This window comes from Motacilla alba, chromosome 2 (assembly GCF_015832195.1).
Source record: "Motacilla alba alba isolate MOTALB_02 chromosome 2, Motacilla_alba_V1.0_pri, whole genome shotgun sequence".
Taxonomy (NCBI): domain Eukaryota; kingdom Metazoa; phylum Chordata; class Aves; order Passeriformes; family Motacillidae; genus Motacilla; species Motacilla alba.
In genome coordinates, this window is record NC_052017.1 from 26,803,401 (window position 1) to 26,818,628 (window position 15,228).

Genomic DNA, 15,228 nt, shown 5'->3' on the forward strand with positions numbered 1-15,228 from the left:
TTCCCCAATACTTATTTTCTTCCAAATTTGGTCTGTAACTTTGTAATCTAGACTTTCACATACACAAACAAAAGCTCTAATATTTAGTAACTTTCTTTTTTTCCTGATCTATTTTTTAAGAGTATTAAAAGTATTTTTACCTTCTTCCAAGTGGTGTTTTCCTAGCAAGATTCTGTGAGGCAAGAGATAAAATGCCAGCTGGGCATCCTTAATAATTTAGTCTGTTAGGCATATTACAGGTCTTTTGGGTTAAGATACTCTAGAAAGTATTGGTATCAGGATTTGATCCTGAGTGCTTTTGAGATGATATTTCTAGATTATGTACTAGCAGAGACAACTCTTTAGTCATTCCTCCTTATAGCAAGGCATTTTTGTGTTTTGCATACTTTATTATTCCGATGATTCTTTACATAATCCTGTAATGTATAGCTGTTTATTAAGTTTAGAATATTGATTATAGTTGGCAAAATAGTCAACATTGTAATGCAACTCCACATATTACAGGTGTGGTGCAATGAACAGAACTGGGAATTGATGCATGTCCTAGCACAGTTAATTAATGTGTGATCTGTTCTATTTGCAGAAGAGTGTCAGATTTCCTGTAGAGTTAAGAATTGTCTAATTCACTGTCATTTTCCAGATTTCATTTTGTTTACTAATGGAGGAAAAATAAATTCTCAGATATTTTTAAGGAAATTGGTTAGAGGGGGTAAAAAGCAAAAGGGATACTCAAAGTCCTATTTCTAGGCTTTTTTTTTTCTTTGTTTTTTCATTCCAGAATTTGTCTACAGGGGAATATTCTGGAATAATTAGTACAAAATTAACTTTCTGTGTTAGACCCATTATTCTTTGGTCAGAGAATAATGTGGTTGACCTTAAACATGCTTTCAAAGGAGATGATGAAATTGTATCACAGTCTTTTTCAACTGTCAGCTCAAAGCTTTTGAAATAGAATTTAAAAGTCAGACTCTTACCTTTAGGTTTTGTCACCTAAAGATATCTACATATCGAAGTATTCTCATTAACTTCACCAAAGCTATTGAGTGCTTAATACTTCAGTAAATCAAACATTTAATTATGTGGCATATTTTAGGGTCTCTTTTCTAAATTCCTGGCCCCATTCTGTTGCTGTGACTCTTAAATGCTCAGCTACTAAGTATAGACTAAAAAGAAGAGATGTTCATTTGAAAACACCTGTAGAGCACCCAAAGGACCCTTTAATCAAGTACCTGGTTTTCATCAGAGAAAAGGTGGGATGCCAGGGCAAAGGATGTAAGAGAACGAATGTGGATGGTCCATGTCTCCATCAGTGTCATCAGGATGCAGATGAGGTGTCCAGTGGCTTGAGGAGCTCCTGAGCTGGCATTTCAGTTCAGAGTGTTTGGTTTTTGGTTTAGCAGCACTTTGAAATGCTCTTTGTACTTTTCCTTATCCCTCTTGGTTTTATAAGTCTGTAATAACATCAATTCCAGATTGGTAACCTTCATTCATTTTAATATTAAAATAATCTTTGGGCTGTTGAGTGCACTTTTTCAGTAGGAGTAGTAGTACAGTCTTGAGGGGTTCACATTCCTTGGCTATTCCAAGTCACCAGATCTGTGCAGAGGCATCTTTTTGGTGAGTGCATTCACTATTATGATATTTGAGTCTAGGGTTGTCTGTAGTCACAAAAGATACTGAGACTAGTTTGATTTTTGGCATCTTATGGCAAGAACTACAAAAGTTTGACTTGGGACATCTGCTAGGAAAAGCTATTTTGATTTTAGGATTTTTAGAGCAGAAAGCACTAGATGTTAGACTCATAGGTGTCATAGGAAGAGCCATAGAGTCATAGGAAGAAAAATAAATAATAATATAAAAAGAGATGTGAGGTAGTAATAAAAATAATGTGAACTGAATTTCTGTGGGCAGAAATGGGAATTCAGTATTTTGTCTGCTGTGTAGCTGCTGGTAATAGAAACCTTGCACACTGCCATCATGGACTGGTTTTTAACAGATAACATGGAAATAAAAGGTTTTCCTTTGCTATTCATCAGAATTTAAAACATTATAATGATAATGATAGGTGGTAATTACTAAAACAAATATATTAAATATATTTAATCTGCAGTCTGCTTTGCATAATTTCTTGATAGTAGGCTATATAGGCTATGTAGATGAAAATTCAAGCAATATTAATGACATTAGAAACTCCAGCCATTTCATTATTCTGTGTGCACTCATTGGGCTGCCTCTTGGGCTACTAAAAAAAGATAAAGCATTTCATAGAAATCTTGCATTGTCAGCAAACTGAAATAATAGTGAGTTTTCACATCTTGTAGTATGGTTAACGTGTGCTCTAAATTGTCGGTTCAGATCTTCCCCAAGCATACTGGTAGTAATAGAACACTTCTTATAATTTGTAGAGGTTCACGTTCCAAATTATTCTGACATTGCCTTTCTGAGGCCTCAGCTGTCACTTCTTTTCTGGCAGAAAGCTGCATGAATACCAAAACTGGTGGTTCATACTTTCCAGTGTTCCCCAAAAATCCTTTCTTCCATCTTGTTTGTGCTGGCACTGTTGTTCATGTCGCAGTGCACAGCCTGGGAACTGATCTGGCTCAGGGCATGTCTAACAAATAAAAAGTTTTCTCCCCTAGTTCGTGCTGTGAGAAAGATCAAATATCATTACTCTGAGCTTTGCACAGCAATCACCTGTGTTCAGAGATACCAGAATTCTGTTTCCAAATGAGGTGTGTTTCTGTTCTTGGAAAACAAGATGGAGTGAAGACCCTTGTACAAAATTATGATGTTTTATGTGGAGCCTGTTTCAGTGCAATGCTAGCCAGACAGTTTTTGGGCATAAAAATGAAAAAAATCTAATAAAATTTTAAAAAATCAGCCAGTCATCTGGATAACTTGTGCATTGGAGTGTGCCCACATAAGTCAAATTTATGTTCTGATGGTAGATTTTACCTATTTGAATATGTTTTACTTGGTTGAAGTAAAATATCCCAAAGCTGATGCTTCCATCTGGAATATTCAACCCAAGCAAATCCTGGAGCTGCCATCACCAACAGCCATCATTTCTTCATCTCGGAATACACTGATCACTGCAGCTGCTGCTGTAACCTGGGAATTCTGCCAGAGTGCAAGCATGGCCTTTTGAGCAAGAATTAAACATTTCAAATTCACACAAAGCTAGAAGATTCTCTAAAAAAACCTCATTCATTGGATAAAAACTTTTTTGCCATCAAAAAAGTCAGGAAGCCAATATTCAGTATTGAGCCTAATGTGCCTTAACCCTCTTGTAGTACTCAGTGAAGGCCCTGTTGTCTATGAAATTTCTGTGTGCTCCATCTATTGGGAGAAGAAGCCCTAAGCAATATGTGGAGAGTTCTGGGAAAGAATGATAGTGTAGGGTTTATATTCCTGTATGAGGGAGCACAAGTCAGAACATCAAAATAATGTCAAGTTGAGTGCTAGGAAGGTGAATTAGTTGGCACTGAGGTCAGCTGGGATACAACTGCTGTAGGTAGGGACCTTCAGAAACATGCAGATTTGCTGTTCTTTCAGTAACATGTTCTTCATTAAATAACCTGGCTGGTTTTCCATAGCGGGCAAAAGTTTCTGTGAGTGTTTTTTCATTCCACAGTAGTCTTTCGACACCTGTAAGCAGTAAGCTTGGTAACACCTCACTCCTTTGTTGTTTATGATTCTGCCCTGTGTGTTTTCATTTGAAGTTTGACCTCTGTATGTATACTATACATTACTCTCTCTTTAATATATTCAACACTTCCAATTTCAGTGGACCTTCAGTGTTTGGTTTCACACACATGCACAGGCTTGTTTTCTCATTTCTCTAAATGAAAAGAGCCACAGGGAGCACTTCCTGTTTCAAAGGTAACTGAAGAGATGACAGTCCAGAAAGAGAAGAAAAAAAGCTTTTAGTGGTCAGTTATGTAAATATTTCTCAGTGCCTAGGCTGTCCCCAGAAAGGGGAGGATTCAGAGGCGTGATGGCTTGGAGTATCTGCTACATTTATAGAAAAACTAGCTTTCCCATTTTATTACAGTTAGGCATAACATATTACGAGATCACATTTTTAAATGAGATTTTCTACTGCTATTCTATTTTGTGCTTCCCATGTAATCTTCCTATATATTTTCTACCTCTAAATATTACAGTTATCATTACAAAACATGCTTTGATGGTGAAAGAAGGGTTAGGATGCAAGAGGATAAAGTTATTTTCCTACAAGAATGAAAATGTTCTTTTAAATCAGGAAAATACACCTCGGGTTACTGGGTCCCACCTAAATGTCCCTGGTGTTTCCTTTTTCTCAACTGTTGGCTTGTGATGACTACTGTTACAGCAGCCAGGATGCTTCTTCATTCCAAAATGTCTGTTCATTTCTTTTTTTTGTGTTATTGGAATGTGGAAGATTCTCTGTAAATTGAATTATAATGCAGACTAGAAAATTGGTTATACTCTGAAATTGTGATAAGTACTGTTCATGATGTGATGAGTTGCAAGTTGCCTTATAAAACGGTTTTCTTACTCTTCCATAATTTATACTTTGGAGGTTGCAGTTTTGTACTGGACACAAAATAGTATCCATTCCTATGGAAACAAGCATTATGATGTCACTTCATTTTTTCAGTGAGATCCAGAGGAACTCATAGTGAATTATGAGCCTTACTCTTGGAGCTGAAGCTGTAGAATATTGTAAGCTTGTTGCCGCCTGACATGCTCATGTTTCCTATTTTAGACCTGACTGATCTTCAGATAACATATGGTGGTACAAGTAATTGGAAAATTGGCAGACCTGTCAAGAAAATATGCTAGATGGGACAAAAATACGATGCTGCAGCACATAAAGTGTCTCTGAAGTTAAATTTATTGTCTTTTATCAAATGGTGAAGTAAACATATCTGGTCGCAAAAAAATGAAACATTTTTCAATGGCAGGTGCTTTTCAAAAGTAATTTTTAGTACAATGATGAAAGTTCTTACATTCAAAACTTATTTAGTGGGAACCTCTGATCAAGAACAAAGGAAAGGTGTGTAATACTTTCTGCTGTAGGCGTTTGGATATATTGGTATCTGTGTGTGATTTAATAATTTCTTTATGTAACTATCCAGTAAAATGGTCAGTAAAATATTTACTCATTAAATTTTTCTTCTGCTATAGATGTAGGCAATTGGATTTGTTTAAATTTTGTATCATTTTTATTTCAACACTTGAGCAAAATCAATCACTTGAATAAAGGACTTTTTGCTTATTTTTATGCTCATTAGTCAGGTAAAAGATTGCAAAAGACTGTACCGAATTCCATACATCTGCATAAGCAGAAAAAGTTTACTTTTTCAATAAATTGATTAATGTTCAGGTTTTCATTTTTTTTTACAGGAAGAAGAAAATGAAGCTGAAGCAGAAAATCCATCTCAGGAGCTGAATTTGGAACAGAAAAAATCAAAAAAATAGGAGATTGCTGTCTTGTTTGAAATATTTGCAAGTTGTGTAACAGTGGTTATAGTTTCTCATTGTAAAATTAAGAAAAAAAGTTCTCAATAAAGTCATTGAAAATTAAATTCATGGTGCACTGGGAATTAATTAAGTAGCTCCTGGTGATATTCTTGATTACATTAAAAGCTGAATTATCAGAACTGAGTACATTACCAATAAAATTCTGAAAGCTTTTTGAACACGTTATGGAAAGCTGATGGGTTATTCATCACATGTAGCATTTACTAAGCAAATAGGGCAATTTTATGTTTTACTCTGCAAAACAGTGTTATCCTTAAAGGATAGTTATAACTCAGACATATTTTGGTATTTCTGAGCAAGAGCTTTGATTCTTAAAAGTTAGATAAATATGTTCTACTAAAGGAGTTCTGAACTTTCTTCTGATCAGTAATTAAAGTAAATGTTTCTGAGGAGTAGGTAGAGGCAAGAATTTTTTGATATGTATGGTACATTTTCAGAAGTAATTACTTTTACATTTGTATTGTGATTTTTAATCGGTTTCTTGTTGCATTATACTTTTCCTTATGTAAACCTTTTCCGTCTTCATGTGATCATTGTCTTTTAATGAATGTCAAGCTTTTGTCTTGATTAGGCCATCTTACACAGGTCTAATTCCCTCATGCCATTCTTTTCATTCTAACAAAATAAAATAACTTTTTTCTGTGTCATTAGACCTTCAAGTGAGTAATAAACATCTAAAATAACTTTTCTTCCTATAGTCCTAATTTTGTTTTCCAGTTTACCTTTGCTTTTTAGCCTGTGCAGGTCACTAAATGGGAAAGTACAAGAAACTCAGAGGTAGATTTTTAGCCTGATAGTTTCACAGATTGCAATGGAAAAAAAATCCCTTTTGTGTTTAAAACAGCACTCACTGAAGTCCCTTCAGTGAAGTTTATCATACTCTCGAGAAATAAATTATCTTCATATGAAAAAATTAATTTCTTTTCCCACTCTGCTATACTTTTACTTTTTGCATTGAGTGTTAAATCAGATTGTAAATAGTATCCATCCCAAATTTTATCCTCTCTGTGTAAATTATATTTTCAGATATTTTAAAAACAACATGCCTGTGCTTAAGCAGTATCCTCTATGAATTCTGTTCTGGTTTATGAGGTTCAAATGTGTATAGCTCATGGACAGATTTCAATCACAATTACTCTACAAGAGTTTAATAACACTAGATCTCATTTTAACGAATGCAGCTATCATGTAAATAAACATATGAAATAAATTCAGCATTGGTCTGTTTGGTGCAGATCAAGCACTGTAGCCATCTCAGAGTGGAGGGGGGCATATGATTTTCTCTTCATTGCAGTGGAAGAGACAGTTCCTTCAGATTTAGGAAAGACAGAAGCAGAGTTTTACCATGCAGGACCTTGGGGACTGTTCTCTGTACAGTAACGTGAAGGATCACAGGGTAGGTGAAAACAAAGGGAATGCTTCTCATTTCTTCAGGCTAACCCAGAAAACCATAGTTCTCATCAGAATCTGCAGAAGAGGCAGGATGTCCAGTGGAACAGGCTGAAAGGCCTCTGAACTTTGAAGGACAGAACTAGTAACTTACAGAAAAAGGTAAGAGAATGAAGTTTTACATAGGGGTTAAACAAAGGAAGGTAATGACAGGGGGAGTCACTGACTGAGATGAATTGGCCTGGACATGCCTTGGCCTTTCAGCCTGCACTTGATGTTTGGGTTTATCCTGCCTGAAATTACCAGATAGGGCCTCAGTTGCACAGAATACTTGAATCTTTATATACTCTTATTTTCTTTCGGTCCATGGTAGCACATTTGTCCATTTGCTGTGAGTCTAAGCTGTATGACAGCCCAGGACTGTACAGGTGTGGGAGAAGACAAAGGGTGGTTATTTGCTGTTCAGGTTTTGCATGAAAATGCATTACTTGGCTCTCAGACACCTGAGTGAGAAAAACAGTTCAGACATTGAAAGATAGCATTTGCTTCCATTTGATGCATAACTCTGATGAGCTTTAGAGGACTATTTCCATATTACTAAGTTCTTCAAAAATTTATTGTGAAAGTATAATTACATAAGCCGTACTTTTAGCTAGCTCCAAAGTACATCACCAGAAGTCTACAGTCTGTGTTGATATTCTGTCTCTTGGTTATTTACTTCAAAATGGAAACATGGGAATTTAGACTTTTTCACTGAAAAATAATAACCAGTACTTTTACCATAAGTAAAAGCTGAGGTGGAAATTGAGACAAATTGGCTGAATTGAAGTGCAGTCCTACCTTCATCCCTGCCAGAAAAATGTTGGAAGCTGATTTTAATAACTTGTTTGCAGACTTTTATTTAACAAAGGGGGAGAGGTGTTTAACTGATAAAGATCAAATAGATCAGATAAAGGCTATATCAAATAGGTAGCTTTGTTTATTTTGATTCTGTTCTAGTTAAAATTTGCAGCTGAATTGACGTTTTTGATGTATTCTTGAGTTTTCAAACTACCAGTATGAATTACATTTTCCTTATATATTTTTTCTCCTCAGTGTCCAGAGGATTTTTTGATACCATGAACTGGGTAAAGCAGATGGCTGCAGCACTGCTACATGGCTCTGACATGATGTTTCTGAGTGTTGTTCTTCATCAGAACTAAAGTGTGAACCTGATGCAGAGTATTGTAACTTTTATTAAAGCTGTGTCCGTGCTGCAGTCAAACAGAAGCCAGCTTGGATACTGAAAACATCCTAGCTCCTGCAGAATGAAGTTCAAAACTTATCTGAAAAAGCTCAGATGAAAAAGTTCTCAACTTAGAGATGGGAAGAGAAAAACTTGAAACAGCTTTAATTCAGCTGACTGCAGTCACTTTTGTGGAGCAATGTATTCTTTGTATGCAAATACACACAGACACCCCTCTGTACATGTGCCCAAGCAGTCAGTTATAATGTCCTTTTTATTTCTCTTTCCCTCTATTCTGTTATTTAATACTAAGAGTTACATGCTGTTCTGAAAGTCTAGATGGAGAACTACTTATTTCCCACTGCATCCCTCTCATGCATGACAGTAATGATGCTCCCCAGTTGGGAATTGCAGTTTTCTGGATTGCATTAGTGATAGCTATTTTAGGGTGGCTTAGGGGATAATTATGTTTTCTGTGCTTGAGGAAAAACTGTCATTTTCCTCATATTAAAGAAAATTCACTGCTTTTGTTCAGTTAATGATGGATTGCTGTTGGTTTTTGTTCAGTCCTCCATGTTTGCTCTTTTCTCTCCTGCGGAACAGTGGGCTATGGAGAATCTTTTGGACTCCAACACTGTTTTCTATTACAGACAATCACTTCATCCCCAAAGAAGAGCAAAATTCTCTATTACTATAATTTTTGTTCTTAAAAAATAATGTCTAACATTTCCACTCTCTCATGGGAGAATCAAAAATTTGAGGTGTGGAAGTTCTTCACTTAGGGTAATATTTCTGATCTATGAGAGTGTGGCTTATGTTGTAGTGTAGATATATGTGCAATAGTTTGTTATTAAATGAATCTCTTTAGTACCTTACCTAATTGTTGTTGTCATGCAAGGATTCTTACTCTGAATGCTGTATTCCTGCATTAAACATAGGGCTCCAAATGATTGGCACGAGATAAAAAATCAAAGCTACTTTTGAAGCAGATGCTTTTACTTTCCTGTTTGTTGCTTCACTGGCATTGAAATACTTGGATCTAAAATGTTGTGCAGTCATAAGGATTCTGGACAATAGCAAATATGTCTTGGTATTTTAATCCCAGTGTATGTGTAATTTCTTACGACTTAATGAGAATCCACAGTATTTTGGTTTTGTCTTAATGATACATTGAAATGTATTGCTACACTGAACATTTGGTGCTCAAATAGGATCTTTCTCCTGGACAGCACAAATTGTAGTGCTTTACGTGCACAAAGTGTCACATACAGTGGCTAACCCTAATACAACATTCATTTTCTGCTCATTAGAAAACATTTCTACACCTGTAAATTATGAAAACTGTTTAACATATAGAAGCTCAGAAGCTCTCAGAAGCTTCAATATTTGCACAGTAGAAATTTCTGAAGGGAGAAAACCATGCTGACAAAGAAGTATCTCACTTCAGTGCTTCTTATTGCAGTCCTATAAGCAGGCTACCTCTTGGTTGGTTGCTCTGCATCACACTACAAAAACTAACTCTCCCTGACATTAGGCTGGATAGGTTTTACCCTGGTTTTACTCTGAAAAGTGAAGATTGATTAGAAACTGACTCTGTTTCACATGACCTAATGAAAACAATTTTTACAATGAGCAAACGACTTCTATCACCTATCTAAGGCTATAGAGTGAAATCATAGCAGGTAATAAATGTTTCCCCATGGTGAATTCAGTGTGGATTCTGCAGTGATGTTATCTGGGGAAGGAAGTGAAATGCTGAAGGCAACAGCATGAAAATGCACGCAGCTATGGCATAATTCTGATTTGTTTGGAAGAACTATTAATTTCCTTGTTACAAAGCCAAGTAAGAGCAACCCTTTAAAACTGTTGAACCATGAAAGCCATTTCCTTAAGGGTTTTAAATTTGGGAACAGAGTCATGAAATTTATAGCTTTGATGAGATATTCTTTGCCTGCAGTCAGAATGAGAGCTAGATCATTGGTTTCCCAGCATGACACCTATGTATTCTTGTGTGCAGTAGATATCATTAGGCTCATAATAACACAGCTATCATCACATTAACGTCTGAAAGGTTCAGTTTTGATGCTTGGTTTAAGTCTCATTTATACCTACAGCATGCAAAGCAGCTGAATAAAAGCAGAAGCTGTATCTTACCTATATTGTGCTACTGTTATGCACTTTAACCAAAAATACAGTAATTTTATGCCTGATCAAATTTTTATTCTTTTATTTTTCTGCCAAGTCACGTTGTTTTGAAAGTGCTGCAGTGATGAACTAATAGCATGCCATGAATGCAGTAGCAGATAATGGTACAGTGAGACCACTTTTTTCTGGTTCATGCCAGTAAGGACAGTAGGGAACATCATATACATATTGGCCTGATAATTGTAATTTTCAGTATATTACTGAAAATTTATATACTATGTCTGCCATCTTATGGTAGAAGAGAAGCGTGTCAGAACAAGCTGATAGCACCTCATTTCTTGTATTCTTTCAGGTAAAGCAGGGTAGACTGTCATGTTCTAGCAAGGCACCAGCAGTTGGAAGTCACACAAAAAAGGAAATGCAGTCGAAAAAAAATTGGGTTTTCACTGCTCTGCTACATATTCTGTGAGTTTCTGTTGGAAAAATATAGTATATCTCTTTACAGCGTACAGTTATGCAGGTTTTACAGTGAATATCATACCATTTGTATCAAATGAAATTTGCAGAGATAGATACCAAGAGAAAGAATCTTTTGTTCTGCCCTGTGACTGAACAATTGGAAGGAGTTTGGGAGAAACATCTTTATTCTCATAATGGAGAAAAGGAGTCTGGAGAAGCACCAATGTAGCAAGTCTAATAACTTGTGGCAAATTACTTACTACTTTGATCTGAAAAGTTCTCCCCAGATCAGTGTCAGAGCTTTCATTTCTGTGCATGGGAGGGATACCTGCGGGAGTTCTGGCAAGAGAGAGTCTGCAGATTGGGGCTGTGACATTGAGTTAAAGGCAGCCAATTCCAAACAGTGGCTTGGAAAGAGTAAAATACAAAGACAACTTGAATCATCAGAAGCTGGGAAGGCTACATGAGACAATATTCTGCAAGAGCTTAAAACCCTTGTGGAATAATTAGAAGCACTAATTAAGGAGATGGGATTTATAAAAGATAGAGTATAGCAATAATATTACCCAGAAGAAAGACTTCAGGATGTTTTCATTTTAGTTGTTAAAATACAATTTTTTTGTATTTATTTTAAGGATAACTTTCAGTCACCAATATCTGAATATTTTTGACTCAAACTCCAAACTTCTGTTTTAACATCTTGCTGTGAAAGATGTATTATGAAATAACCTTTTTTTCTTAAATATTTTAGGGATTGGTTGAATTTTTAATGTCTTTATATCTTCATACATCAAACTCTTTCAAATATTGAATCAACTGCAGTATTATGAAATGTTTTGTCCCTGAAAAGGAATACAATATTCATTTCTAGTTACTAACTTAATGTCAAGTGGTTAGGTGAAAAATGCCTTTTTTGTCCCACTTTAGTTCCATAAAAGTACTCTCTTTTTTGAATCCAAGCATAGTGTAGATAAACATGGCATTGCTGAACCCACCCTTTAAGGTGCATTGCTCATGTTATGGAATTCTCTTTATTTGCTAAGTAGCTTGCCTATGTAAATCTGTGTGAAATCACACCATTGATTCCCACTTTTAGGATATGGAGTCAAAACAAAACTGTTTGTTTGTACCTTTTCTTCCTTGTAGATAAAACCTTTTTTAGACCAGCCAGGGGAATTGTCACCTTTGAGAGAAGCAGGGTGAGGCAGCTGCCAGCAGTATGGGACAGCAGCACAGAGAAAAGACTCCTGTTCCCCAAAGCTTTGTTTTCACTACAGAAGACAACAGCCTGAAAAGCCAGGCTGAAGAAGTGATATAGCTTGGATCGTGTTCTTTTAGCACATCCCTACATCTTCAACTGTATTTTTTGGCCTTTGTTAAGAGAGAAAGGAGTACAGGACTGCATTGCTGAATGCTTGAGTTATTTAGTAGGCCACTGTATTGGGTTTGTATGGCCAAGCTTTGGTGGAGGTGGGGCTACAGGGGTGGCTTCTGTGAGAAACTGCCAGAAGCTTCTTCCATGTAAGACAGAGCCAATCCTTGGCAACTCCAAAGATGGAGTGCTGCTGGTCAAAGCTGGGCCAATTAGAAATGGTGGTAAAGCCTCTGTAATAAGAGATTTAAGAAGGAGGGAAAAATATAGCACAGTTATAATTGCAACCAGAGAAAATCAGGGTGAGAATATGTGAGAAGAACAACTATACTGTCATAAAGATCAGTGGAGAAGGAGGAGCAGGAGATGCTCCAGGCACCAGAGCTGGGATTTCTCTGCAGCCCATGGACCATGATGAGTCAGCTGTGCCCCTGCAGCCCATGGAAGTCCACAGGGACACAGAGATCCACCCACAGCCCATGGAGGAGACCCCTACCAGAGCAGGTGGATGCTTGACAGGAGGCTGTGACTTTGTGGGAGACCTGTGGAGAGAGGAGCCCATGCTGGAGGAGCCTGACCTTGAAGGACTGCATGCCATGTAAGAGTGGCCCATGCTACAGCAGGTCACAGGGAGCTGTTGCTTGCGAGATGAATTCACGTTGGAGAGGTTAATGGAGAACTGTCTTCCATGGGAGGGACCCCACAGTAGAGCAGGGGAATGACTCCTCTCCCTGAGCATCAGGACAAAGCCACGGGTGATGAACTGACCATAACTCCCATTCCCTGTCTCCTTGTGCCACTGGGGTAGGAAGTTGAGCTGGGAAGGAGGGAGGGGTGGGGAAAAGTTGTTTATAATGTTTTATTTTACTTCTCATTATCCAGTTCTGATTTTGTTAGTAATAGATTATCTCTAATTCTAGCCTGTTTTACCAATGATGCTATTTGGTGAATGATCTCTCCCAGTCCTTATCTCAGCTCATGAGCCCTCTGTTACATTTTCTCTCCCCTGTCCAGCTGTGGAGAGGGCAGTCATAGAGAGGCTTTGGTGGGTGCCTGCATCCAGCCAGAGACAACCTGCTGCAGGCACGCTGGAGCACAAACGACAGACCTCCTTTCAGTCAATACTGGCCTTCCGTCCAAGCAGTTACAAAATTTCTTCTGGCCATCTCATTCCCCAGGAGGGAGCTTGCAAACACTGCTTTACTTATTGCTACACACCATAATTGACACTCACTTTTATTGCAGCCGTGAAGAAAGATCCTTAGAATAATTTTTTCGGGTTTTTTCCTAGGTCATCCTCATACAGTTATTCATAATGAATGAACTTTGAGACAGACCAAATCTATTAAGTAACTTCTGTACCACCTGTATGCAGGTACTGCTGCCTTGCAGGTGTTTTCTGAGGACTGGACTAGGCTGGTCTTCAGCAGTTTTGCTCTTCGCAGCCCCAGGAGCATCTCCCTGGGTGGTTGTGGGCAGTAACTCCTCTTGGATCAGCCGGAGCAGCCTGCTGTGTCGTGGCCGTGTCGTGACTGCTGCTTTGTTATCCTGAACCAGGGAGTGTATGGGCTGTAAGGCAGCCTGCTGACCTGGATGGAAACTCAGTGCCTCAGCCAGAGTCCAACGGTGGTTGCGACATCATTAACTGTGAATTACCCATACCAGGGCAGGACTGATTTCATGGTGAAAGTCTGGCATTATCAGCAGGCGATTTGGCAGAAGTAATAGTAGTCCTTTAAACTGAACTATCAGTTTTTCCATTTATAACTGTCAACTCTGTCTTTAGACCCACATTTGGTCATCTCATCATTCCATTCTCAATCTGGTCAAGCTTTGCTGCCCACACCTGATTAGGAAGTTATGTTTTGTTGATGTGGACATCAGACCTGTTATCTTTCCACTTTTCTTCAGGGATAGAATTCTGTGTAACATTAGGCCACAAAACTGGTTGAAGCTCAAGTGAAGGTAGAATCTCACTAAAGAAGGAAAAACACTCAAAGCTCTCATTCTTGTTTGTGTCTGGTATCAATTTAAATACAGTTTTTTGAACAGCCACACTGCTTCTGCCCTGTAGCCTGGGACTGTCCTTTTTGCAAAGATTTCCTCGTCTGGGCAGCCTGCCATTGCTAAAGTCATTCAGGCTCACTTGATTTAGGTTCCCTTACTGCAAAAGATGACAGTTCCATGTGTTTTCTGAGAGGACACTGAGGCTGAAATAATTTCTTACCTTCTTGCTGTCCAGTGCTTGTTAGCTATCAGAGATTAGCAGAGTTTTGCAGTAGGGCAAAACTCTCCTTCTTTCAGGCATGAGAGAAGGCTGAAGATATAACCCTTTTAACAAGGAAAGCAACTGCAGCTTTGCTATTTTGAAATCTCACAGGAGCAAATGAGAAGGAACAAACTTCAAACATACCATTAGAAATACCACTGCACCTCATGATCATGGCCCCTAAAAATGGAACAGTCAATTTGCTGTTTGTCTAAGGTGTCAGTGAAGAGCTAGAGAGTTGCAGCAATTAAGTAAGAGTTTTGGTATCAGTGCCTTTGAACTTGTACCGCTACATTTTAAAGATCTTGATTTTTTAAATAAAGGTATTTTTTTAGTGGGAGCAAAGTTCCATTAGAAGTCAAGTTATTATAACATTTGTGAATTATATTTCACTTAGAAACTGTTTTTCCTTTGTTTTTAGGAGCACTGTTTCATCTATAGCACAAGGAGACAAACATCACTTTTGTTTGCCTCTTTTACAGTGAATTCTAATTTTGCATAACAGACCTGTTTAGCATTTGTATCCCCTAACACCTGATATTCAAGCCTTTTCTGAAAATGATCAGCTGCTTTTCTAACTCTGAGTATCAGTTGAATATAGTATCATTTATATATACACATATATAAAAATCTGTATTTGTTTCCTTCAGTGGTATAGTTTGTGTAGTCTCCATCCTTAGTAGAAAATTCCCTGAACAAACTGGACTGATCTCAAGCTGACCCATCTTTGAGCAGGAGGCTCAACTAGAGAGCTCCTGAGCTGCTTTCCCATCTGAATTATCCTGTGATAAGTACTTCATGTTTATACACTTAGCAGCTTGAATGTGCAAATAGAGAAGG

General features: G+C 37.6%; 1 protein-coding gene across 3 annotated transcripts in view; it reads left to right on the forward strand.

Annotated features, from left to right (window-relative positions):
* PHF14 (PHD finger protein 14) overlaps positions 1-5,573 on the forward strand; it is a 158,525-nt gene extending 152,952 nt beyond the window's left edge. For all 3 annotated transcript variants that reach the window (XM_038130150.1, XM_038130149.1, XM_038130151.1), the window contains one exon: positions 5,392-5,573. Coding sequence is in view for 2 of the 3 variants with exons in the window: in XM_038130149.1 (XP_037986077.1) it covers positions 5,392-5,466 (75 nt within the window). In the remaining variant the exon portion in view is untranslated. The remainder of the gene's footprint in view (positions 1-5,391) is intronic.
* The last annotated feature ends 9,655 nt before the right edge of the window (positions 5,574-15,228 follow it).